The sequence below is a fragment of the Alligator sinensis genome, unplaced genomic scaffold (assembly GCF_000455745.1).
Source record: "Alligator sinensis unplaced genomic scaffold, ASM45574v1 scaffold389_1, whole genome shotgun sequence".
Classification (NCBI taxonomy): domain Eukaryota; kingdom Metazoa; phylum Chordata; order Crocodylia; family Alligatoridae; genus Alligator; species Alligator sinensis.
In genome coordinates, this window is record NW_005841951.1 from 1,634,476 (window position 1) to 1,660,056 (window position 25,581).

The following is a 25,581-nucleotide window of genomic DNA, read 5'->3' on the forward strand; positions in this document are numbered from 1 at the left end:
TGCACCAGCTGGCATGCGGCAGCAGCACCCACCCCCTTGTGCCCCCCCGCACCAGCTGGGCAAGCAGCGGCAGCACAGAGTCCCCGCTCCCAGCGCTGGTGCAGGAGCTGCAGTGCTGGGAGCAGGGGCTATGCTCTGTTGCCACTTACCCAGTTGTCATGGGGGGAGGTGTGATGCAGGTGCAGCTCGCTGCAGGCGGAGGGGGGCACATGGCAGCAGGGCATAGGCCCCGCTCCCAGTGCTGCCACACCCACATCAGTGCTGGGAGCAGGGGCTGTGCCCTGGCATCGCTTGCCAGCCAGCACAGCAAGGCATGGGATGTGGGCGTGGTAGCACTGGGAGCGGGGGCTATGCCCTGCTGCTGCTTGCCTCCTCCCACCCAGAGTGAGTCGCACCTGCATCATCATTCCCCCCCCAGCTGGGCAAGCAGCAGCAGGGCAGAGCTCCCTCTTCAAGTGCTATTGCATCCACATCCCATGCCCCTCTGCCCCCCCTCCTTAAGTAATGTGCCCCCCCTCCCCAGCTGGGCAGCTCATCCCAGCCCCAATCCCTCCTTCCCCCAACCCGAAAAGACTTACCGACTGGAGGCAGCTGTGTCAGCTGCCTGTTTAGTCTATGGCCCAATCTCCGAAGCGGTGTCAAAGCTCTTGAATCGGGACAGTGATTCGAATCTCCGAATTGAATTGCTGTCCTCCGAATCGACTGAATCCGAAGTGAATACTTGCTGCTTTGCATAGGCCTACTGAGTTGTTCTCAGTGGAAGGAGAACAGCTTGTGGAGATGAATATGACTTGAAACTGTTGCTCTGAGATGTGTGAAATTGTCCCTTTGTCCCAATGCATTTTTTCATCACTTCTTTCCCACTGCCAGTGCTTAAGTCTGTGAGCAGACGCAAGTTATAGCCAGAAAAAGAGGGAGGGTAGCGATTTACAATGTGTGAGCTGCTTTATGGTATGTGCCTGGTCATACCTTCTTACCATGTAGTAGATGAAAGCTAAACCAGGCAGGTTACCTCCTGAAGGGAGCTATTAAAAAGAACATTTAAAATGCTCCTCTACCTCATTTGAAGTGCCAAATGGGAGAGACTTAGACTCTCCTTGCCTGAGTAAAGAAAAGGATTTAAGAGACTAGCTTCCAGGGAAGCTAGCTTCAAAGTTGTGGGAACATATGAATAAGTGCCCTTGTTCAGGGTAAGTGGCACATAAACTGTAGTAGCTTAGCCCTCAGTGAAAGAATGGTATTGTCCAGAGACTAAGGGCATACTTGTGGACAGTTAACATGGTGCAGCTGGCTCGTGGTAAAGGCCCTGTGCCCTTCTGTTCCATGGTGTGTTGGTTATATATTCATACTGCTACCATTGCAAAATTTACTCTCAGAAAAAAGACGCACTATCAACTGTGCGGGCCGGGAGCGGTCCGAGGCCCTCGGGGGTTTTTCTTTCGCGCGGCGGGCTGTGGCCAGCAGCCCAGACACACCGGGTCGGGGAAGGCAGGCGGCACGCTAGAATTAGGCACGGAAGCTTAGCGGTTGATTAAAGATTATTTTACTTACACCGAAGATGGTCATGGTGCAGGCAGGAAAACTTGCTTGAGTTGCAGTTACAGACAGAAAAGAAGAGAGGCGGACTAGAGTTCCTTCCCGTGAACCTTCTAGCCCATCCGGTTGAAAGCTCTAAACCGCGAGCCCGTCGTGTCAACCGAAGAAAGTAACTCGAAGCAAAGAGCTCTGAATACTCACACGAAGTTTGCTAGGCTCCGTGGAACTTGCGCGCAGGGAAGGGTACATTGAGGGATCAGGCGGCGACGGGGAGAGGCGAGAGGCTGATCAGACCCCTGTAGCCTTCTTGAGATACACGCTGGTTCCGATAGGCTTCGCAGCGCTTAGAGATCTTCACGAGATGTGAAGTTCTCCTCCTCCAGATGGTTGTGGAGTCCTCCCTTGCGGGGTTCTCCTCGGAGTTCTCCAACTTGGGCGGAAACCGCTCAAGCCTCTTATACGGCTAGCAAGCCAATCGCTCACTGCCATGTGGGAATAATTTAGAACTGGCCAATAGTGGGACACAAATTTGTATACAAATGGCGGGAACTCCTTGCACCGTGCATTTCTCTTTTGCAACCTAGAAATGCACCCTGCAAAGAAAGCTACGAGTGGTGGGACATGATTTAGCAGTGCCGAAGCACACACAAACAAAAATCACACCCTTGGGTTGTGACATCAACCTCTCAGTCTGTAGTTTGGTGTCAGTTGTCAAGATGAGTTGGCCAGGGCTAAGCTGCAGAAGGTAGAATGCAAAGTATTCCCTAGCACTTCTCTTGTATAAAGCTTGAGCTAAGAACTCTAAGAGGAGGAACAAACGACTTTGGACTCTGTAGAAACACAAGTCAAAGGCCTGATTCAGAGTCTATAGAAGTTAATGAAAAGAGTTCTATTGACTAAAATGGGATTTGGCTAGACTAAATTTAAAGAAATATGCTGGGGAGAAACCTGAAAATTGCATCTGTTAAAATGAAAAAGGATTTGGATAAACATTTCAAAGGGACATAGGGAGACAAGGTTTGGGTAAACCTGATCTCTTTTATTAGGCCAACTAAAATAGTTGGAAAAATTCTTCTCAAGCTTTCGGGTACAAACACCCTTCTTCAGGTAGAGGGAGTGTCTGCAGTTGTTTTGTGCTCTTCCTGGATGAGAGAGAAGCCAGTAATGTCAAAGGGACATAAACACTTAAGTGCTTATGCTTTCTTAAGTGCTGCTTAAATGCTTTCCTAAGTAACTTAGGTGGTTAAGATCATACATTCCGTTGATTCACGGCCAGACCTTTCAAAGGTACTTAGGTGCCTAAAAATGCAAATAAATGACCACTGCCTTACTTACATACTTTTGAAAATCCTACTAGGTCCTTTTCTGCACTCTAAATCACTTTTAAAATCAGGCTGTACATGCCTTAATCTCTTTTCAAAGTGGGTCTTAGGTCCCTGAGTCACATGAAATGCTTTTGAAAACTACATTTTATGATGCATGATCAAGTTGACACCTGGGTTGGTGCTGCAATGCTATAAGAAGGAAGGTTTATCCTAAGTGTTCTCCTTAGTTGGGTAGACCTTGAGATTAGTCTTATACAGTTCAGCCTAATGAGGGTTCAGTCAGATCACCTCAAATTATCCATAGGGATCATTTGAGAGAAACTTGTTGGCTGGTTTGAGCAGCCCATGCAACGCCTCCTAATACACAGCTGAGGTATGTTATCTGAGATGCCTTATGTGCTTTCTTTTAGGAAAGGACCTAGAAGTTTTAATGCACTTTTAATGCTGGTTGAAGATTTCTGGCTGTAGGTATTAGGGTTGTTCGCTCTGTGTGCCTTAATAGATTTCTAACAAGAATCATGCATGGCAGTCAGCTCTGAGGGGGTACTGAGATACGGATCAGCAGTCACTATGTATGCTTATCATGAGTTTTTATCTTTTTATACCTTTATCTCTTATTGTGCGGTTTATTGAAGTACCTGGACTTGAGACTTTAATGAGCTCTTGACCCTATATATGTTTTTGGTGTATGCTTTATGTGCTGTCATAAATTTTTAAACATCACACGCCTTTAGTTTTTAATGTGACCAACTGGGCCACCAGGCCCCAGGGGACTCACTGTCTATACGTGGAGTACATTATATATTTTGCAAACATTTGTCTTGATGAGAAAAGAAAATAAAGCTTCCCTATCCATGAGGAAAACAGGACTTTATTATCCTGACAGTTCAGTAAAAGCAAGCATTGCCAAAAATGCAGAAATAGAAAATGATCAAAACACTTTGAACTGTGCAGAAAGGGTGGGATTTAAAAAAAAGGTAAAGGTTGATTTACGAGCTTAGAAAGAAAGGCTCAAAACTGTAGTGTCTTTTCTCTTTAAGGTGTGTGGGAACTGTAGGAGGCTAGGGTGTCAGTTATGCACTCAACATTTTGGTGTGAAGACCTTGGTTTCCATAACTGTTTTCTCTACCAGACTGGAAGTACTGTACTTTGGGGAGCCTACTGGTGAATGCCTGCTCCTGGTACAATATCTTTTCAGCCATCTCTAGCACTGGTGTTGGTGTATCTGTGGCTGCTAGAGGCACTGCATTGAACCAATGTCAGGAGTAGTAGAAGGCAAGTTACAGCTTTGAAGCATATGATCATATTGTAACAGTTGTATATATACATGTCCATAAGTTGCTGTATTATCTCCGTATCCATGACTATTGTCTTCCCTCTAACAGCCAATTTCCTCCCAGTCTGTAAGGCCCCTGATAAGCATTACACTTGAGATGTGATTAACTAGTTAATGAATCATAGAATCATAGAAAATTAGGGTTGGAAGGGACCTCAGGAGGTCATCTAGTCCAACCTCCTGCTCAGAGCAGGACCATCCCCAACTAGATCATTCCAGCCAGGGCTTTGTCGAACCGGGCCTTAGAAACCTCCTAAGGATGGCAATTCCATCACCTCTCTAGATAACTGTTCCAGTGCTTCACCACCCTCCTAGTGAGAGTTTTTCCTAATATCCAACTTAAACCTCCCTTGCTGCAACTTGAGACCACTGCTCCTTGTTCTGTCATCTCTCACCACTGAGAACAGTCTAGCTCCATCTTCTTTGAAACCACCCTTCAGGTAGTTAAAGACTGCTATCAAATCCCCCCTCAGTCTTAACTTCTGCAGACTAAATAAGCCCAGTTCCTTCAGCCTCTCCTCAGAAGTCATGTGCTTCAGCCACCAAACCATTTGTGTTGGCACTGGATTTATGACCTAGATACGTTGTTCTGGGCCGACCCAAACCCTTAGACCAACCACAACCTCTCCATTTGATAATAGGTTAATTTTATTGTTACACAGTGATAGCAGATAAGTTCTATATCTACCAATCCCAGGGTTCACAGTCAAGGTATGTCTGGTCAGTATGTGAGCTTCACTCTGAGGTCCTCTCTTGAATATCAGATGTCAGCAGCCTGGAGGTCAGAGACTGAGGCCCAGCCCCCTTCCCCTCCCCCCTCTCCTCCCCTCCAGTAGGGTGGGTGAGATGGGCTGGTGGTGTGCCTTCTGTCCACTGTGGCCTTGGGTTCCCCTCTTGGGAACCCTTTGCTGCTCAAATTCCTTCTTTTGTATCTTTTTCCCTTGGTCTCCGTGTGGTTGTCACACATCCTAACCTGGGCTTTTTCCAGTTCTCCTCCTAATTTGGTCCATCTACCAAAACCAGAAATCCCAGGGGCTCTGCACTTGGGCACTGTGACCTGGCACCAGTGCTGCAGAGTCCCTTGTATCACATGTTATGGACCAGTGTGGTACATGTCTTCAATTTTCCAGCTCTCTGCTGGACTCACTCTAGCTTGTCCACATCCTTTCTATAGTTGGGGACCCAGAACTGCCACAGTATTCCAGATGTGCTTCACAAGTGCAGAATAGAGGGGAATAATTATTTCCCTGGATCTGCTGGCAACGCTTCTACTAATGCAGCCCAGTATGCTGTTTGCTTTCTTGGCAACAAGGACCCAATGTTGACTCATTTCCAGCTTATTGTCCATTGTAACCCCCAGGTCTTTTTCTGCAGAGCTGCTGCATAGCCATTTGGTCACAAGCCTGAAGCAGTGCATGGGATTGTTTCGTCCTAAGTGCAGGACTTTGCGCTTGTCCTTATTGAATCGCATGAGAGTTCTTTTGGCCTAATCCTCTAATTTGTCTAGGTCACTGAATCCTAGCTCTACCCTTCAGTGTATCTACTACACCCCCCAGCTTGGTGTCATTGGTGAACTTGGTGAGGGTGCAATCCATCCCATCTTCCAGATCGTTAATGAAGATTTTGACCAAAACCAGCCCCAGGACCAACCCCTGGGGCACTCCACTTGATACTGGCTGCCAGCTAGACATTGAGCCATTGATTACTACCCATTGAGCCTGACAGTCCAAACAGCTTTCTATGGTTGCTTGCAAGATTGCTTTGGGAGACTATGTCAAAAGCCTTGCTAAAATCAAGGTATATCATGTCCCCTGCTTCCCCTCCATCCACAGCCAGTCACCTCATCATAGAAGGCAATCAGGTTGGTCAGGCGTGACGTCCTTGGTGAATCCATGCTGATGGTTCCTGATCATTTTCTTGTCCAAGTGCTTAGAAATGGATTCTTTGAGGACCTGTTCCATGATTTTTCCAGGGACAGAGGTGAGGCTGACTGTTCTGTAGTTCTTTTCTTAAAGATGGGCACTATATTTGCCCTTTTCCAATTGTCTGGGACTTCCCCTGATCACCATGAGTTTTCAAAGATATGAATGACATCTTAAGTAGTAACCTGGCCACACTTTGTGCAATTAATGCCATAATTAAACAGACACAAATAATAATATTAATAAGACACAAAGTTATTAAAATGTCTCATAATTTTGTGCTTTGGTTCCAATCGTGCTTTAGATGGAACATGTGGCTGATCAGCGCTCCCAGCCTTGAAGGGCTGCTCTACACTCCCAGCATCAGGATCAACAGTCTACTAATTGGTGGCCTGAGCTCTAGGACCACACTGTAGCCTTAAAGAGCATGATTATTGGGATGAGGGATCAGATCCCATTATGCACCTTTAAATAAATGTCTTTCCGAGTTCCTTTTCTACCACCTATTGATAGCATTGAATCCCTTTCTGCCAGTTCCTTTTTCTAGGTCTCTCAATCGTTTTTCTTCTTTTTTTCTGGTCTCCAGAACACCCTGTTTCCTCTGCCAGCTTTGCTGACCCTTTGAAAAGTTTCTGCACAACTCCTTTGTTCTCTCATGTATTTGCTCTCAAGTTTACCAGGCTTTGAGTAGGCATTAATGTCTCTGTCCACAAGGATCTGGACACCACTGGTGCTAACCTTAGTAAAGTAACAAGCAGTCTTTGTTAATTGTTTAATTTCCGTGTTAGTAGAGAGAGATTTTTTTTATCCTGCACCTTTGGAATGCCACTGTGGGAAGAAGGTGAAACCTTTTCCAGGTTTCCTTCCATTTTCATTAAAATGCTGATGCATTAAATCTCCCTGGCTCGGTGGGTTGTCTGCTTGTTTGCAGCTGTTCTGTATTCCATTTATCACAGGGGGCTGCATGTACCTGGGTTCCATATTGCCTGCATGCCAGAGCATTAGTGTGGCCTGGCTTGTCAGGGAGAGAAGGGCTGCTCCTAAGAGGCCAGGCACTTCTGTAGGCTGTCTTACTGTTGGAAAATGTGTCCTGATGTGTGTGATGGCAGAACAAAGTTAGTACCTGTTCATGGAGGTTTGGGGGAGACCTCCAAGATGCACATTATTGCTGTTCACTAGAATGGTGCCTTCTGATGGTCTGTGCAGCTGGAAAGGCATCCCACCTACTTGGGACCTAGGGAAAAAGCAGTCCTACCCTGTAATAAAGGAGCCTTTCTAGACCCTTCTGTCCTTAAATTTCACGTCCCCTGCAAACATGTTCAAAGTTCACTACTCCAAGCAATGCCATTTTGCAGTGACGTTTGGGGACTGCCAGGGAATTACAGTGTTTTGTACCTTGTGATCTGCAGTTACTGTGTGTTTGCTGCCTGCTTGTACTTTGGATGGTACCAGTTATGACTCGATAAATTCTGAAAATACATTGATAGAGGTTTTATGCGTAAAAAAAGTTTTAGAAGTTTGTTGATACTAGAAGAGTCTAGGATGAATATTGATATCAGAAGCCATTCTGGGATTTGTTGCTATTAAAAGCTTTTTAAAGATTTTACCAAAAAAGTGTTAACGATGAGGTTGTAAACATAACAAACTTGCCTTGATTTTGTTTCAGTCACCTGATTTATCAAAATTCAGTGTATAAAGCCCAGTGTGCAGAACTATGCATGGCTCAGGACTAAGTGAATACATTTCTATGTCAAAAATTGTGTTTTGAATCTGGACATTGGCAGTTATGACAGCTTTTTAGGACAGGGTGAGGGGAATTGAGGTGCAGCCAGCTAAGCAGTGGACTGCAATGGCTTTGTAGAGGAGGATTAGAGAGAGAGAGCACATAGGAGAAAGCTGTAACTCAGAGGATGGACAGATGACAGACATCCCTGGTGTAACTTAGTTTTGGAGAAATTGGGGGTGACAGGATTCCATGGTCCCATGCCAAAAATCTGTCCAGCACTTCATAGTATGAACAGGTGACTTAAATATTGCCTGAGGTGTGGTTATGGTCTTCAGCCTGCTTGTAGGCAACCTTTAAAGTTTATATTGATACAGCACTTCGTGCTTTCGTGCTTGTGGTGCCACATGGTATCACCATGGTAATGATTTCCTAAACATTCTGTGTCAGGTCTCACAGACATACTTTATCTTGGGGAGTGAGCAGGTTCAAGACATCTGCACAGGTTGTTTTAAGGATGAGGAGCAGGCATGGCACAGGGGTGACAGAAAACCTAGGCAAGTGGGTTAGTGAAATATCCGAGTGCAAAGGGACAGATTCTGGCTATGTGCCAGTATTTAAACAGAAAGGTGACATCCAGACTTACTGATCCTGGGGTAACCAAAGCCACAGAGGTCTAGAGAGCAGCTGGGTAGGGCAGGGCGTAAAGTAAGTCTGTCAGCTGCCGGACATTAAAATACTGTACTTACTGACATTCAGGGAGAGAACCTAATCTTCAGCTGACTTGCACTCACTTTCCTGCATAAATAAAAACTGAACCCCTAGCACCTGCTGACGATTGGAAAAGACAGCAATCAATTAGAAGAAATACAGGTTTGGAATGAGTAGTGCTTCAGTTTACCTTCCTGAGGCAAAACTACTAGTCCAAACAGAAGTAAAATTTCTGGATTTATTCTAATACAAAGATGTATATATCTTTTGAACATGGCCCTGTTTTTAACATCTGCTGTTATTTGGTCATGGTTAACTTAACTCCTTGGCCCTTTCCACAGTAGGAAAATAGGTGTCATTTTAAATTGTGCTACAAACACATAACCATTTTACATATTTTAAAACACATAGTGTCTCATACCTTAGAAACATGGTAACAAATGTGTGAGAGAGAAAAATCAGAAAAAGATGCATTTGCCCAGCTCCTGAAATATAGGCAGTGATTTCTAGTTTGCACTGGTAAGTGATATCTGTCAGCTGGGTTCAAGGGTTAATATGTCAATGGGAATATACATACCACAGCTGCTAACCTAAGAATCACTCCTTTTCAGAGTCTCTGGGTCTACGTAGTAAAGTCATCCGGAAAATTGAAGAGTTGAGCATCAAGATGGATTCTGTTTCTGTTGGAATTCCTGATGAATTCTTATGCCCCATAACTAGGGAGCTTATGAAGGATCCTATTATTGCATCAGGTATGTCTGTAAGCAGCTTTTATCAAAGCACATTGTTCAGGTGTAAAAGATAAATGCTGGAGAACTGTTAATTGACATGTATCATAAAGAATGCTAAATGGATGCATTTGAATTGTACCAAAAAAGGTAAAACTAAGTGTATTTTAACCACTGGTATATTGGATAAAAGAGGGCTGATGGCACCACTTTTTCTTCCACCTGCAGTGCGTGATAAAGGGCTAGCATTGGCACCAAGCTACAAAACCAGTCACAGGTGTGAATCTGACTCTGATAGGCTTACCACTGAGATGGGTGTTCTGAAGGTTTGCTTCCTCTCCTTGGCATTTCGTATTGGCTAGCTTAGACCCCTGCCTTCTCAGTGTGGCTTTTTGTGATCTCTTTGCTTAGGCACCTTAGACTCGAGATCAGTGTTTCTTAACCAAGGTGCCATGGCACCCTAGGGCATCTTGAGGGCTTTTCAAGGGTGCCATGGGATGTCATGCAATGTTAGCACTTCTGTGTGCAAGCATGATTCACAAGATAAGCCCAGAGATTTCAAATATGAATCCATGGCATTAAAAACAATCTTGCCTGTTGTGACCCATTCTGTAGCCAAAAAATGAGTGAAAACTACAGGGCTGGCATTTTCTGAGGGCTACCTTGGAAAATGGCAGCTGGGTTGCTTTAACGAAAGCTAGTTCGATAAGCTTTAAAGTGCTCCCGCCACCATTTTTAGGCACAGGGAAGCTGATGTACGAGACACTCGAGTCTGTTAGAGTGGTAATTACCACGCTCCAGCAGATTTGATAAATCAAGCCTGCTCTGACGTGCTGTAATTACAACACGTTGGAGCAGCCTTGTGTATAGGCACCCTAAGGCTGAGTACCACTCTTCTAGGTGCATTTTACAGAGAACCTAACTTCTTACTCAGGGCCATGGATTGATAGCCATGGGCAGCTAGGTGTTTAAACGTAAGACACCAATTGGCATTGTGATAGCTGTGCCTTTATGTAAATGACACTGAAAATTGGACTCCACACATTATTAAATGGGAGTGGACAATGAAGTAGAAGCAATAGTGGAGCTTGTGCTGCTTTTTTCTGTTAGTTTTATTAAGAGGTTTAGTTTCACTTTCCAATCTGGCCATAATCAGTTTCAGATTCTAATTTTTATAATGTCTTTTCATGTCTTTTTTTGTGTTTCCCATCTGGTAAGGGGATACAGAATTAAGAAGAAATGTTTGATAAATATTCAATTAGCATTTATTGAGAGATTAAGCTTGGACCTTGCTAATTGAAAATATTCATTTAAGTGATCTAAAACTTTGACTTGCATTAGTGGCTTAGCTTCCAAATTTACTGCACTTGAAGAATATTGTTTAGTAGTGATATTTCATTCATGCAGTCTGGTAAAACATGTCTGTAACCCCTCTCCTTCCCTGCTATTCTGCATCAGTATAGTTAGAAGTTTCTTTGTAACTATAAAGCAGTGAGATTAATTATATTTTGAGGGACATATGAAATCTATTCAAATCTTTTACAGTCGATGTGTTATTAATATTTTAAAACCCTTTATTTTTTTCTCTTTGATCACACTCAATAACCTTAAGTTTGCAAAATATAAATATTTTGATACATTCCCTATTTTAAAGGTCCATTGTGAAGGTATGAAAACAAAATTAGTTGCAAATGTTTATTGAAGCTCACCATAATGCATTATATTTCCTCTAAAATGTTTTGTTGCCTGTGTTTACTTTTAGAGAAAATGTGTTTGACTTAAACATAGCTAAGCAACCGCATTTGCAGTAAACTGTCAATGCATACATGAATTTTTTAAAGGAACTGAGTGAACACTGTTGTTAAAATGCAGATTGTCAATTGCAATTTACTGGCTAGTCACGTCACTCTTTCAGTGCTTCTTATTTATACATGAAAGGCTATGGGCACAGGGGACTTTGCCTAGCAGCTCTGATGATTCCTTTGACAGCTTTGTGATGAACTTTGCAAAACAATTTTAAAGCCTGTATTGAAATGTAATTAGTGATAGAATAGATCTGCTGAGAATCCCTGCTTTCTTCACTTATCAAATGCTCAAGGGGACATATTTGTTCACCAATAGAAAATAATGTTCATTCTTCCACAGAATCACTTTGTTTTATTCTAATATTTTTAATTCCATGGAAAGCTGATTGCCTATTTAAAAAAAATCTTCTCTCTTGAGAAATACCAAGAATAAAACAAGTACTATCTGAAACTGGTTTCAGGTAACATTTTATTTTAGAAAGTTGCCTAGTTGCTGTCTCTCATAGTCTAACATACTGGATGAATACATATGTGAAAAGTTTAAAATCAACAGTACATTTTTGCTAACAAGCAAATAAGTTGATTATCTTTGATTGAGCTACAATTAAACATTGTGGATTTGGACCAGTGATGGCCATAGATAACAATGTTTTAGCAGGTGCCTTGTTAAGATGACTTCTAGTTTTGTATTTTATTCCGCCTGTGTGAGATAAGAGGCTGAATCATGTTTTGGCCTTTCTGGCTCAGATCAAGTGTAGAATTAAAAAATAACACACCAAAGAGAAGACTTTGTAGTTGCCTTTTCAGAAATATACCTTACCAGTCTGTAGTTAGTTGTTTATTAGGAACATGGAATTATTTAGGATGATTAAAGAGACTATTCCCTACAGGTAGAGAATACCTTGCATAAGTAAAAGACAAAATGTGGTCTCAGAGAACTGAATAGGAGCTTATATCAAGTTACTTGCTACTAAAATAAGACATTGTTTGAAGAACACTTAGAAATACTTTTAGTACTTTTTGTAAAAGTATTTCATAGTTTCATAGTAGCTAGGGTCAGGAGGGACCTGAACAGATCATCTAACCTGACCCCCTGACACAGGCAGGAATGAATGCTGGGTTCACAAGACTCCAGACAGGTGATCATCCAACCTCTTTTTGAATTTGCCCAAGGTAGGGGCGAGGACCACTTCCCTGGGAAGTTGGTTCCAGATTCTGGCCACCCTAACTGTAAAATATTGTCTTCTGATCTCTAACCTAAACCTATTCTCCATCAGCTTATTACCATTGTTCGTCACCCCAGGTGGTGCTGGGGAGAAAAGGGCTCTACCTATTTGCTGTTGATCTCCCCTGATGAGTTTGTAGGCAGCCACCAGGTCCCCTCTCAGCCTCCTCTTGCCAAGGCTGAATAGGTTCAGGTCCCTCAGTCTCTCCTCATCGGGCCTGTCCTGCTGCCCTGTCACCAAACGTCCTCCTCTGAACTCTCTCCAGGCTGGCCACATCCTTTTTAAAGTGCAGTGCCCAGTACTGGACGCAGTACTCCAATTGTGGCCTGACCAATGTCGCATAGAAGGGGAGTATTGCCTCTCTGGACCGGCTTGAGATGCATCTTTGGGTGCATGACAAGGTATGGCTGGCCTTGCTGGCTGCAGTCTGGCATTGGCGGCTCATGTTCATCTTGGAGTCAATAATGACTCCAAGATCCCTTTCTGCCTCTGTGCTTTCAGGAGGGGAACTCCCCAGCCTGTATGTATGCTGTGGATTCCTTCTCCCAAGGTGTCTACGTTGAACCCCATCCTATTCTCATCTGCCCACTTTTGTAGTCTGTCTAAATCTAGTTGCAGCCTCTCTCTCCCTTCAAGTGTGCCTACCTAGCCCCACATCTTAGTGTCATCAGCAAACTTGGACAATGTGCTTTTAATCCCCTTGTCCAAGTTGCTGATGAAGATGTTAAACAGTGCGAGCCCGAGGACTGAGCCCTGGGGGACCCTACTGCTCACATCTCACCAGGTTGAGTACAACCCGTCCACCACTACTCTCTGGGTGTGCCCCATCAACCAGTATTTTACCCATCCAACTGTGTAGGCATCAATGCCACAGTCACTTAATATATTAATGAGAAGGGGTGGGGGGTGACAGTGTCAAAGGCCTTCTTAAAGTCTAGAAAGACTACGTCCATGGCGACACCATCATCCAAGGATTTAGTTACCTGGTCGTAAAAGGCAATCAGGTTGGTCAGGCAGGACCTGCATTTGATGAACCCATGCTGGTTGCCCTTGAGCATGATCTCCCCTGCTGGCCCCCCACAGATGTGCTCCTTGATGATTTTCTCCAAGATCTTCCTGAGGACCAAGGTTTGATTTGAGGCATCAGAATCTGTTATTAATGATCTGAATTTCAAAGGGTCACTTGTAACTAATTGAAACATTGAACTGTCTCATGGTTGGTACCTCTAGGGAGAGGTGACAAAATTGTGGGGTGAAATCCTGACTTTTTTTTCTGTTGACTTCAGTGGGGTAGGATTTCACCTCTTCTATTTACTATATCTAACACCTGCCTGAGTTTTCAGTATAAAAAATTGAAAGCAAAGCAGAGAACTGTTGAACATCTTCCTGCAATGCAGATAGACTCCAGGCACAGTCTAGCTGTAGTTGCAGAGGCTTCAGTGCAGGCTGTGCAAGCCCATACAGATTATGGGTGGTTGAAGCCTTTGCCACTACAGGTATGCTATTAGCACTCAAGCTAACTCAGTCTGTCTACGCAGTAGGAGTCACTGAATTGCACTGTTCATGAGTGTAAGCCAGGGTTGGTAACCTACTGCCTACAGAACCATTCAGTCCAGCCCCCAGACATAGAACTTGGCTGTTCGTTGCTCTCCCCATGCCACCGTGGGAATAAACGTTAGTGCCTGGATCCTGGGGCCCACCTGCTCCTGGGTCAAACTGGGTTATTCCAGCCCACACCATGAAAAGCTTGCCAACCACTGGCATGATCAATTCCATACCAATTTAGTTCAGCTAAGGACATCAGAAAAATGTATATGGTAAGTTAAATTTTAGATCGTTAGGCCTTGTCTACAGTTGTTTATCCACAAAGGTATGTCAGTATAATTGCATCAACAGAAGAATTATTTTGGCAGCATAATTTAAACACATTCCCCAAACAGATTTTATGTTGTATTAGCAATGTTTTTGCCTGTGTACATGCATCCAGTCTAGATCTTTCACCCAATATAGCTCTCAGTCAGGGATTTGTGGTTAGAAAACTGTATAGGTATAGCTCTTGTCCAAATCCAGCATGTTTCTTTTCTGGACTGAAAGGGATTAGACATTGAAGTCTGAAATGCTTCAGTGGATGTCTTTACAGGTAAATCTGTTGGAGATCCATGTGGACTGGTTGAGGGCAGGCTTTTATCAAACTGGAGCTATGAGTAAGGATCCCTTAATATAGGTGGGATTTATTACAGTCATCAGTGAACTCACTTGATTATGACTTATCTTTCCCCAATTTGCAAGATTTTTATAATTATACTAGAGATGCAGCAGGCTACACCTGTTATAGAAAACTCTTCAAATGTTTTGGGTTTGAGTAAAGCCAGCATAATTTGAAAAGTAATTAGCTGTACAGTACAGTAGCTATATTTGATGCTGATGTCCAGTACAGTAGGACCAAACATAATTGTTTTACTTTACGTATTTAACCTGCAACTGAACAACTCTTACTTCCATTGAAAATAAGTTCCCCTGCCAAGGGGTCCGGGTGCCACCAACCCACCCAAGGGCTCCATGGGTAGTGGGGTCCTGCAGGGTTTGGTCCTTGGACCTGTAGTCTTCAATATCTTCATCAATGACTTGGACATGGGTGTGAAGTGTACTCTGTCCAAGTTTGCGGACAATACTAAATTGTGGGATGAAGTGCACACTCCAGAGGGTAAGGAACAATTGCAGGCAGACCTGGACAGGTTAGAAAAGTGGGCAGTACACAGTAGGATGTAGTACAACAAGGACAAGTACAGAGTGCTGCATGTAGGGCACAAAAGTATCCAGCACACCTACTGGCTGGGAAGTGACCCTCTCAGCAGCACAGAAGCGGAAAGGGATCTCCAAGTCATAGTGGACTCCAACATGAACATGAGTTGTCAGTGTGACAAAATCATCGGCAAAGCTAACCGCACTTTATCATGCATCAACAGATGCATGACAAATAGAACTAAGGAGGTGATACTTCCCCTCTATGCGGCATTAGTCAGACCGCAGTTGGAGTACTGCATCCGGTTTTGGGTGCCATACTTCAAGAAGGATGTTGATAGACTTGAGAGAGTCCAGAGGAGGGCCACTCGTATGGATAGGGGCTTGCAGGACAAGCCCAATGAGAGACTGAAAGACCTGAACCTCTTCAGCCTCCGCAAGAGAAGGCTGAGAGGAGATCCTGTGGCTGCCTACAAATTCATTAGGGGGATGCAGCAATGGATCGGAGATGCTCTGTTCACTAGGGAGCCTCTTGGGGTAACAAGGAACAATGGTCACAAACTGACAGATGCCGAGGCAGGGGGTCGGACTCGATGATCTGTTGAGGTCCCTTCCAACCCTAGCATCTATGAACCTATGAAAGCATTTACTTTTTGTGGCAGAAACAAAGGTTTAGACTACTGTTGTGCTGCTTCAACTTACTTCATTGGTTCTTAACCAGTAAAAAGTGCCTTGTGCACCATCATGCTGGGAAGGGTTAAGGCAGAAGAACCCACTCCTGCTGCAGCTCATCTCACTGCTATCCTGTATGGCATCTTCTATATGCCATACAGAAAAGAGGTGGAACTGTCCCTGCACCCCAGTTTCCAGGAGAACCAATGATACAGACCCATCCTGAATAAGAGATAGTGAACCACAGGGAGTAGAGAGGGGTGGGGTCTGGTGAGTTAAGACCAGGTAGGACATTAGTGTGACCTTTGTCACATCACCTCTCTGTGTCTCAATTTTTCCATCTTGAAATAATGCTTCCCTGCATCACAGGTTTAAAATTCAGTAACTTAAGATCTGTGGAATGACGTTGCTATATATTTTTCTCTTTATAGACGGCTATTCCTATGAGAAGGAGGCAATGGAAAATTGGATCAGCAAGAAGAGACGGTCTAGTCCCATGACAAATCTCCCTCTCCAGTCACTTGTGCTTACCCCAAACAGGACTCTGAAAATGGCCATCAGTCGCTGGCTGGAGACTCAGCAGAAATATAATGAAACAACTTAATCTTGAATGCCCCAGCTATTCTTTGAAACTAACTGAATTGAAACTGTAGGTAGTTGAAGAAAACAGCTCTATCAGACATTTTAAAATGCTGGAAAGAAAAAAAGGTAAGCTTCTGTTTATGGTGTCTTCAGGCTAAACTCCAGCAAAGGCCTTGAAATTCAGAAGTCACACACACAAAATAATAGAACTTACATTTGGGCACCTCATGTAAACTACTGAAAATATTTTTTTAATACTAGAACTTGAATTACCTTGTACTGTTTTTATAAGAAAAAACAGAGGCTAATTGATAATATGCATGTTTCAAAATAAAGTTGTTACAATTGCCAGTACTTTAATGTCTGTCCTTTGAGTGGGTGCGAGTGTATGTGTCAAAAAAGTTTATTTAACCATAACAAAATACAACTTCACAAAGCCAAGCACTCTGTAATAAGGTTGCCTTTAATTGCATGATCACCTATTACCTGCTGCCCCATTCAGTGCAAGAGATGATTGGTTCAGCCCCTCCTGCTGGATATCCCAGTAGGAGTTGGGGAGTTGCCCAACAGCAGGCTGATTTGGAGCTACTGAGCTCTTAAGGAGCAGTAGTTCTTTTGAACTACTTCATAGACAACCTTGGCTTTCAAAAACCCAAAGTTAAGTGATAGAACTGGGCTTAAAAAATAGCAATTGCTCACTCAGTTGGGGCAGAGGAATGGGGGTGGGGAGAGGGGAGAGTTAATAAGAGACTTGCAACCCTTTTGTTCATGGATTTGTCTCCTTTATTTGTTTTAAAAAAATGGCCAAGGTGCACACAGACTTGATTTGGTGCTTTCTTTTTGACACCTTACACCCAACTCAGTACCATTTCTTTGTGCCTGGGTGCCAGTGCTGCAGTTGCACTCAGTTCTGCATAATATATTGCTTGAGAACTTTAGGGAAAAATGACCAGGCAGTAAATGATAACCTCCTTATAATATGGTAAATAAGCGAGCACAGTGTGAAAGAACGAATGAGGAGATAGTCCCTTCCATCCTCCTGCACACCAGGGGATTCGTATCTAGACTGACTCGGCTCTCCTTGGAATTTGCAGGCATGATCCTGGGCTCCCAAAGGACTTCGTTTATTTCTTTTACATACCCTCTTGTATGCCTGCTCTGCTTTTTTCATTACCTCTTCAACAACAGGGAACAAAGAACAAGATATTCTTCAACTGGTGGGAAGTCACTGCTTAAAGTTTCTACAAGATTAACTAAATCCACTTCACCTAGTTTCTGCATGCTGCCTGACCTTGAGTGACACTTTCAGTGGGGTGAAAAAGCTGAAGAGAAGGAACAATGGAGGTATCAACCTACCTCTCCTGTAAATAAGCAGTGCTTCCCCTGTTTTCTTCAGTCTTCCAGCAGATAGTGACAGTATTATATATTCCTCTTACAGCTTTGTCAGGTTTTTTTTTTCTTAAAAGCTGAGAACTTCAGAGGAAAGAAAACATACCTTTGTCGAGATGGGCTGCTATCTGAGCCAGCCAAAGTCAGAGTGACCCTGCTTCCATGGCAAAGCGGGGTCTGAAATCCAATTTACTTTATAAGTGTCAAGGGAAAGTTTGACTTATTTCCATCAGCACCAGGTTCCTTAGTAGCTTTGGCTGATGCAAGTAAATTCAGTTCAGGCAAACCCTTGATTTAAAAGAAAAAGGTTTTGGACCTGTTCTAAATCAGGAGGAGATTGGTTCCACCTCTTGGCATAACTGCTACTTCCCACCCACTCCTGCCCCTCAGTGTAGACTAGTTTAGAAGAATCAGTTCCAAAGCAACATAAAAATAACTAGAAAGAGGCAATGTTATATCAGAAAACAAGCACTGACCCGGTTATAGCGGCTACAACTATTACTTTGGGTTCACCATTATATGCAAGTTCTACCTGATACTCGTATAATTTTGAGATGTGGACAAGCCCTTAAAGCAAATCTGAACTGTTAGCAGACAGCTTCTTAAGTATTGTCCAAGATGCCCTCCCGCCCCAATAGTCTGGAACATGGGAGGAGTTCCTGGATCTTGTGTCTTAAACACTCCTTGAGAACTTTTTTGACATTTAACACAGTAACCTGGTTCCTTGCTTCTTCAATGACTGTGGGATCATCTTCAATGAATCTAGGGATAAAGTCAGATCTCACGATTTAGAGCTCTGTTCTTTCAGTACAGGTTACTGAAATACTGGTGAAGTTGAAGGTGAAGAAGTCTCTTACCTACAAAACTTCACCTGCTTATTCTCTAGATTTCAGTCATCAGTGTTATCACTCAAAATACTCCTTCAAGTGTTTTCTCAGGTGTAGAGGGGATAAATTGCATAACAATTATTAACAGAACCTTACCTATGACTGCGCAATTGATCCTTGCTCTAATTTGTCAGCTGTTTTACAACTCAGTTTACACATCAAAGAGAGTACCTCTCAACCCAAGACTATATTAATAGTTTTTATTTCATATGGAAAAATACAGTAGCTGTGCAAAAAACAGAACTACAGAACAAGAATAACATAAGACTTGTACAAATAACCAAGAAACAGTAAACAATAAATAAGCTAGAGCATAATGCAAACTCATTCAGGAAGTTGTAAAAAATGTGTAAGGCTGTTTTTACAATGTACATACACACTGTACATGGGAATAAAAGCTGAAAAGTGACTAAATACTCCAACTTGTACAATACAGATCTTAATTACACTCACAGGAATGTCATTACAGCCATTCATTTTGAAAACATTCTTGCAAATATAGAACCTTTTTCTATGAAAAACCTCACAACCCCATCCTAGAAAGTATCTGCACATACACTTTTCCTCAAACTTTCATCTTCATACCTTCAAAATAATACACCAGGTTTCCTATAAAATCATTTTAATAAAGTATTTCATTCCTGTACCTTTTCTCCATGAATGAATGATGCATCATTTGCATTAAGGTAGCACCTCAGAGGTGTTTAGATAAACTATATAAAGTGCGGTTACGGTTATATTGTTAACATGCCATAATATAGTATTATTCAGTGCAATAACCAGGAAAGTTGAAGCCTTTAAAAATGCATGCAAATCTGTCCTTGTGTTTCTCCAGATCTTACTTGGTTTCTTATAGAAACTAAAACAAAAAATAAAATTATATTTACATGTTAACACATGGCTGCTTGAAGATTGTACTCTTACACAAATGAGTTGAAAAGTTCCTAAATTTACATTATGCAACCCAATTATATCCTGCTAGAAAACTGATAAAAATAATACAATAGCTTTTGGATAAAAGCATTCATTTACAGATCTGTATGTTATACCATGAATTCCATCCTTATTTATAACACTGTTGTGGGACTCAAATGCTTTAAGCACTGGTAAGAAGGATGGTTAATTATTATGCACCTGGTGGGATATAATACAATCAGAAGCCACAATTAAAACCCTATATAAGGTGAAAATGTTAAAATCTTATAATAAACAGGATATAATGGAGAGTAAATAATTTCCATGTTTGAGGTCCTAATGTGATGCATTCATAAGCCTAGTTGACCAGGTATGCATGAGTCAATTGTTTCCAACTAAACTTGACATTCCAGTTAATATTCCTGTGCTGTGGTGTTACACATAGTTTAAGAAAGTGGTTGTATCCCATATTTTTGTTAGTACTACTGGCCAACTTGGACAACCTACTCAGACTAGGAGAAGTGGCCAGGTAATTAAATATTTTATTTAGGAACAATAGTCTATGATGATGAAACAGCCCTATATTAGTGATTAATGAAAGCAATCAATATGCTGGTACGCACCGAGTTTACAAGCGCATATTGTTTATTATTCTGTTTGTTATACAAAAGGATATATTCATACATTAGACTCAACAAATGATCGCTTTGGTTTTGCAGAAGAGACATGACTTAAATGGCCTTCCTTATTAATATGGGACTGTTGTTTAGACAGAGCATCTGGAAACAAATGAGAGACAGGCTTAGATGTCCTGCTGTCTTGAGAGCGGGCAGGCATTTGGCTCTTGAGCTCTTTGAGTTCTTTAGCTTGCATTCCATTTTGGATACCTTCTCCAGGGGCCATAGCTGTAGAGGAGGTTTTGGTTAAATTACTGTATCCACTGGGCTGTTTGCCAGAAAACTGCTCGCAGGTTGTGGACTGAATGCCCCCACCAGAAGCATTTGGTAGTAATCCTTCAGATACCTGGCAATTCCAAGTGCGATTTGTTTGACTGCTCTGCTGCTGAAACCTGGCAGTTTTATCCATGATCCCCATAAATGGGGTATTGCGTGGTCTATGTTCGGTTGTACCACTTAGACCTTGGCTAGATTTATTTTCCTTAATTCGAACATCTGGCCCTAGTCCTTTCACGTTATCTGAAAAGCTGTTGCTTGAAGTTAAACTGTTGGAAGAGCTGGAAATAATCAAGCTGCCAGATGGAGAGCTAGAAGAGACAGCACTGGTTCCAGGCCCTTGCTGCCTTGCTTCACTGAAATGCATTTGAACTCCTTGGGTGGGTGCTGCTTTCTCGACGGCTGCTGGCCTGTCAGTGGTTTTAGCCTTACTTGTGAATGAGTGAGATGATGTACTCTCACTGTGCTGTAAATGGGAGAACTGGTTAGATGCTAACCTTTCATTGTAGAGGCCAGAGGAGACTCCTGTGGGAACATTTCCAGACGATACAGTTTGCGCCCCATCTATAAACTGACTTTTACTGTTGGCCAGATTTCCAGGGTGTCGGGCTGGCATTGGACTCGAGGGAAGATGCTGAAAAGTTGACGGTGTCTTTGTACTACACTGACCACTTCCAGTTCTCAGCCCTGACTGTGTAGAGCTCAAATGCTGATTTGTTTTTACAATTTGTGCTTGCTTTGTAGGCTGCATGATCAAACCCGGCTCTCTCAGATATTTACTTCCTGCTCTGTTCTGAGGGGATGCTGGTCTGGCTTTCTGCTGAAGGCCTTCTTGAAGGGTCCTACTGTAAGGTGAAGCAGACAGGGAATGCTGCAGCCTCTGTGAAGGTGGGATGGACTCATCGTGGTATGACAATTCTTCCTCTTCTATTTCTTCAAGACCCATACGATCATTCAAACCTTGGACAAGAGCCTCCTCTTCATTGTCAGAGTCATTATTCTGCTGTGCCGGCTGAGGAGACTGCCTCTTCTGTTGCTGGGTTCTCTGGAACTGTTTGCATTCCTCTTCTACTCGAGCCAGGAGCCTTTGTATTTCTTGATTACTAGGACACAGCTTTATGGCTTCTCGGAGGTCAGCAAGAGCTGCAAGAAACTGTCTGTAAAGAAAGAAAATTAAAGGAAACCATTCTCAAAGGAACCTTGAAGGCACAATGTCATGACTGCACACTGGTGGTCCTGTATCTACTACTCTCAAGGGAGCTCTGCTGTCTCGTTTCAAACACTCCTGCCTCTGGAGATGGAAAGGGTTGGGAATCCTCTACACCAAAAGGGCACTTGGGGTGGGGAAAAAAGGAGACAGTCTCATGTCCTTCCTGTTCCATCCCAATGGAAGACCCAAGTCCAAGGTCCTTCAGGAAATCAGATGAAATAAGCAGGTGCATTGGTAGTGTTGCAGAAAATGGCAGGAAGGAGCTCAGCTTCTGACTTACTTCCTTGCAAACAGCTGGTGGATTTCCCTTGTAATACTGCCCACCCCAGAATGAGTGCTTCTTTTACCCTTGCTAGAAGGGTTGCGTGTACCATGGAAAAAGAAAGAAAAAGATCCTACTCCCTACCAACCAGATTCTTTTGGAGGGTGAAGGCATCCACCACTGCACACTACTGGCCACCCCATAACATTTTAGGGTTCTTCTGCTGACTTGTCCTATTCACTATCTTTGGAGTCCTGTAGAGAACTGTTGATGAACTTCCTTTGGCTTGCCAGCTTATGGAATGGGTCAAACAGTCTTGTGGAAGGAATCACAGATGACTGAGATGGAGGGTGGGACACAGCTGAAATTAGAAACTAATGTGGTTCCTTTATACAACTACACCTAGGTTCAAAGAATCGTTAGGGAGTCCAGAAATAACTGCTTATGCTGCGTTCAGTAACCTGGCATATGTCACTGAACACCCAACAAAAACTACTAACATGAATGGAAACAGCACGAGGGAAGAGGGACCAAAATGAGAGGGAATCTGCAGTAAAATCCCAACATTCAGGCACTTTAAATTTGCACCAGATCAGCTATTGAAACAGATGATGTGGGAGAAAGGTTAGGCAGCTGTTGAAACAGGTTACACAGCAAAAAGTTTAGACAGTACCTGCTATTTCTCTTGGCTCTTGCTCTAGCATAATAGGCTTCGTAAGAGTTGGGTTTCAGTTCAAGTGCCTTGGTAGCAAACTCTTCAGCCATGCCAAAATCCTGACAACAACAATTATCTAGTCAGCTCACAGTGACAAATAATTTAGAAACATGTTACATACACTTCACTTTCAGACACCACCAGAAACAGTAAATTTTGAGAGCTTCTAGCACATGGCCCTTCAAATTGACAAAAAAAGTAAGCTGGTGCATCAAAATCAGATGCAACTGACAATGCTACCCATTGGTCCTGTTGACACGAGGAAACCGACTGATGCAACTATCCCGGTTTGCTCCCTGTGCAGACACTGGCCATGCCTACACGAGGCGCTGATTGCACAGTTGTTCCTGCACAGTCATTTAGTATGCATATAAATAAGTACTAAATGACTGTGCAGTAACTGGAGTTAACTGTGTTGTAGTGTTGCTGAACGGCTTTTAGGTGATGCCGACCGCGTAGTTTCATTACTACTGCGCAGTAGCATTGTGTTACACTTCATGCCATGCAACACTACTGTGCAGTAGTAACGAGCTACTGCACAGTCAGAGTTTCATGTAGATGTGGCCACTGTTTTGGAATCAAAAGGGACACCGATACCAGCATAGCGTGCATGTCCTTTATAGATTTTTAGACCTGGAACCTCAGGTTTCCAAAGCAAGAACGTAGAGGACTTCAAGTCAGTAAGTATCTTACTTCATGAGTAAACCACAAAATAGGGACCTCAAAGAAATGCCTGGATGACAGTTACAATGCTAATAAGGAAGGAAAAAGTGTTATGGTTTTAGGACCTGGGAAGGCAGAAGTCCCACAGACTACATGTGCCCCTGAAAGCAATTCTCACTTCTGGAGCAACAGATACCATGTCCGTGGCTTATCTCTCAAAAGAAGGAACAAGTCAGAGGGACGCTGATACCAGCATAGTGCGAATGTCCTTTATACATTTTTAGACCTGGGGCCTCAGGTTTCCAAAGCAAGAAGTGTACAATTAACAGATGAACAGTAAGAACTCACATTTGTTTTTCTGCGGCACCGTGACAAGTTTAAATACAGCGAAACTCTCAGCTCATTGAAAGCTTTCATTTCTTCTCCAAACCCTTCCCGAGGAAACTTCCTTAGGGCATGCTGATATCGCTGAGCTGCTTCTTTCATCTTCCCTTTCTAAGGGTTAGAACACAAGAGCGTTAGATGTTGATTTGTAAATGTTGCTTTAATTTTAAACTATATGAATATTTGCCAACAGAATATTAGCTGGCAACAGAAGCTCTTCAAACAGATTCAATTTTTATACGTTGTTTATTTTCAAGTAGTTACATGGTGAGGAAGTTCACGAGTTAATATCTGGGAGGTATTTTTTTTAATTGGGGTACCTATGCAAATATTTACCAAGATAATATTTATACTTAAATACATAATGCCAGTGCTGAAACAGAATTCTTCTAACACAAGACTTTTCACTAATACACCTACTTTGTCCTGTTTAGCTGTGGAACGTAATTTTTAAACTAAAAGCAATCATTTAGTTGGCTTAAATGTCTCAAAAGCAATACTGAGTGGCAAATGATGTCTTTAAGGAACAGAAGCAGGGCTGGTCCTTGGGATAGATTGGGCCTGCAAACTAGCCTCATGCACTGGATCGAGCACGGGGCCAGTTTGGCACGGTACTGTGAGCAGCATGCTCCCTGGACCTGCCTGGAGCAGGCAGACCTGCACTACCATAGGATGAGCTCAGGAAGGGACACCTCACATCCAGAACGTCATACAAAAGGCAGAGTTCAACAACTTCCAACTTCATTTTGGAGCTGGAAGCCTTGTCGCTTTGTCTTCTCATTGCTGCAGTTCACCGAGTGGTGAAAGGAATCCAAAAGATTAGCAGAGGACATCTCTATGGTGAGATGCATGCCTTTGAGAAACTTTTGCTAACACTTCTTAGCAAGATTTGATAAGTGCTAGCAGCTGCTTTAGTTCAGGTGTGTCCAATATATGGTCTGCAGGCCAAATCTGGCCCATGGAGCCCTACTGTCTTGCCCTTAGTGCTGCCTGTGGGTCTCAGATTGAACCTGCATGCTGCCCACTGTGCTCTGAGCCAGTCTGGGAAGATGGTGCCCTCACCACTGAACCAAACTGGCCCCACAGTCTGCAGGCCTGATCCACCCCTAGGACCAGCTGAGCGCTACTCATCTGGCCCACAGTACCTGAGGATTTTGACACCTCTGCTTTAGTTAACAAAATTAAAGCATTCTTCTTTCTTATTTTTATATTAAATTTCTTTTTATAAACCTCTCTACTAGTTTGTATTACCATTGATGCTAAAGTCACTTTGGAGTCCTCTCATTGTGGTGTCTGTTTATAAATACATGCTTACATTTTCAAAAGTGACTTGTACCCTGGGGTATGTTGATTTTTACATCCAACCTGAGAAACTCCATAAGGTCTCAATGTTAAGAGTACAAGTGCTTCTGAATACTTCTGAAAACTCAGATAATCTATGGCATCAAACTGAATACCTCAAACTGAGGCAAATAGAGCAAGAGAAGAAATTAGGTGCAGAAGACTAATACAACTCCCCTAAGAAAAGACCAATATTATGCCTCAAAGGAAGCAAGGAAAAAACTCTTACCCCTGAATACTGTAAATAACCAAAACCAAGCAAATGTCGATTTTCCATAGAAAAGAAAAAACAAATCCTTTCTTCTAGATAGATTTTGAAGCTAGTCACGATAAAACTGAACGCTTTGATTACCTGCCAATACTCAGATTTAATTCTATTTAATGCCTGTTAAGGTAGACAAAACTCCAAAATGACACGTCAATGGCACACTGGTCATACCATGTTCTTAAAAAAATAAATAAATAAAAATCAGACTTTTAGACATTCAAACTGAAAACTAGGCCACTGGAACGTGCATAAAAATAGCTTTAGAACAGAGAGAACAGGTTTTCTT

General features: G+C 42.8%; 2 protein-coding genes across 18 annotated transcripts in view; one reads left to right on the forward strand and one right to left on the reverse strand.

Moving 5' to 3' along the window:
- The window catches only part of WDSUB1 (WD repeat, sterile alpha motif and U-box domain containing 1), a 68,090-nt gene extending 51,411 nt beyond the window's left edge, over positions 1 to 16,679 (forward strand). For 2 of the 4 annotated variants that reach the window (XM_025199965.1, XM_006020349.3), the window contains 2 exons: positions 9,165 to 9,305; positions 16,158 to 16,679. In XM_025199965.1, the coding sequence (XP_025055750.1) occupies positions 9,165 to 9,305; positions 16,158 to 16,330 (314 nt within the window). In that variant the 3' untranslated portion in view covers positions 16,331 to 16,679. The remainder of the gene's footprint in view (positions 1 to 9,164; positions 9,306 to 16,157) is intronic. The other 2 variants (XR_003093235.1, XM_025199966.1) reach the window with 2 other exon arrangements.
- Positions 16,680 to 18,770: 2,091 nt separating this feature from the next.
- Positions 18,771 to 25,581, reverse strand: part of TANC1 (tetratricopeptide repeat, ankyrin repeat and coiled-coil containing 1) — a 217,588-nt gene continuing 210,777 nt past the window's right edge. For all 14 annotated transcript variants that reach the window (XM_025199957.1, XM_025199959.1, XM_025199954.1 and 11 more), the window contains 3 exons: positions 23,651 to 23,797; positions 22,598 to 22,698; positions 18,771 to 21,609 (listed from right to left, as the gene is read on the reverse strand). In XM_025199957.1, the coding sequence (XP_025055742.1) occupies positions 20,178 to 21,609; positions 22,598 to 22,698; positions 23,651 to 23,797 (1,680 nt within the window). In that variant the 3' untranslated portion in view covers positions 18,771 to 20,177. The remainder of the gene's footprint in view (positions 21,610 to 22,597; positions 22,699 to 23,650; positions 23,798 to 25,581) is intronic.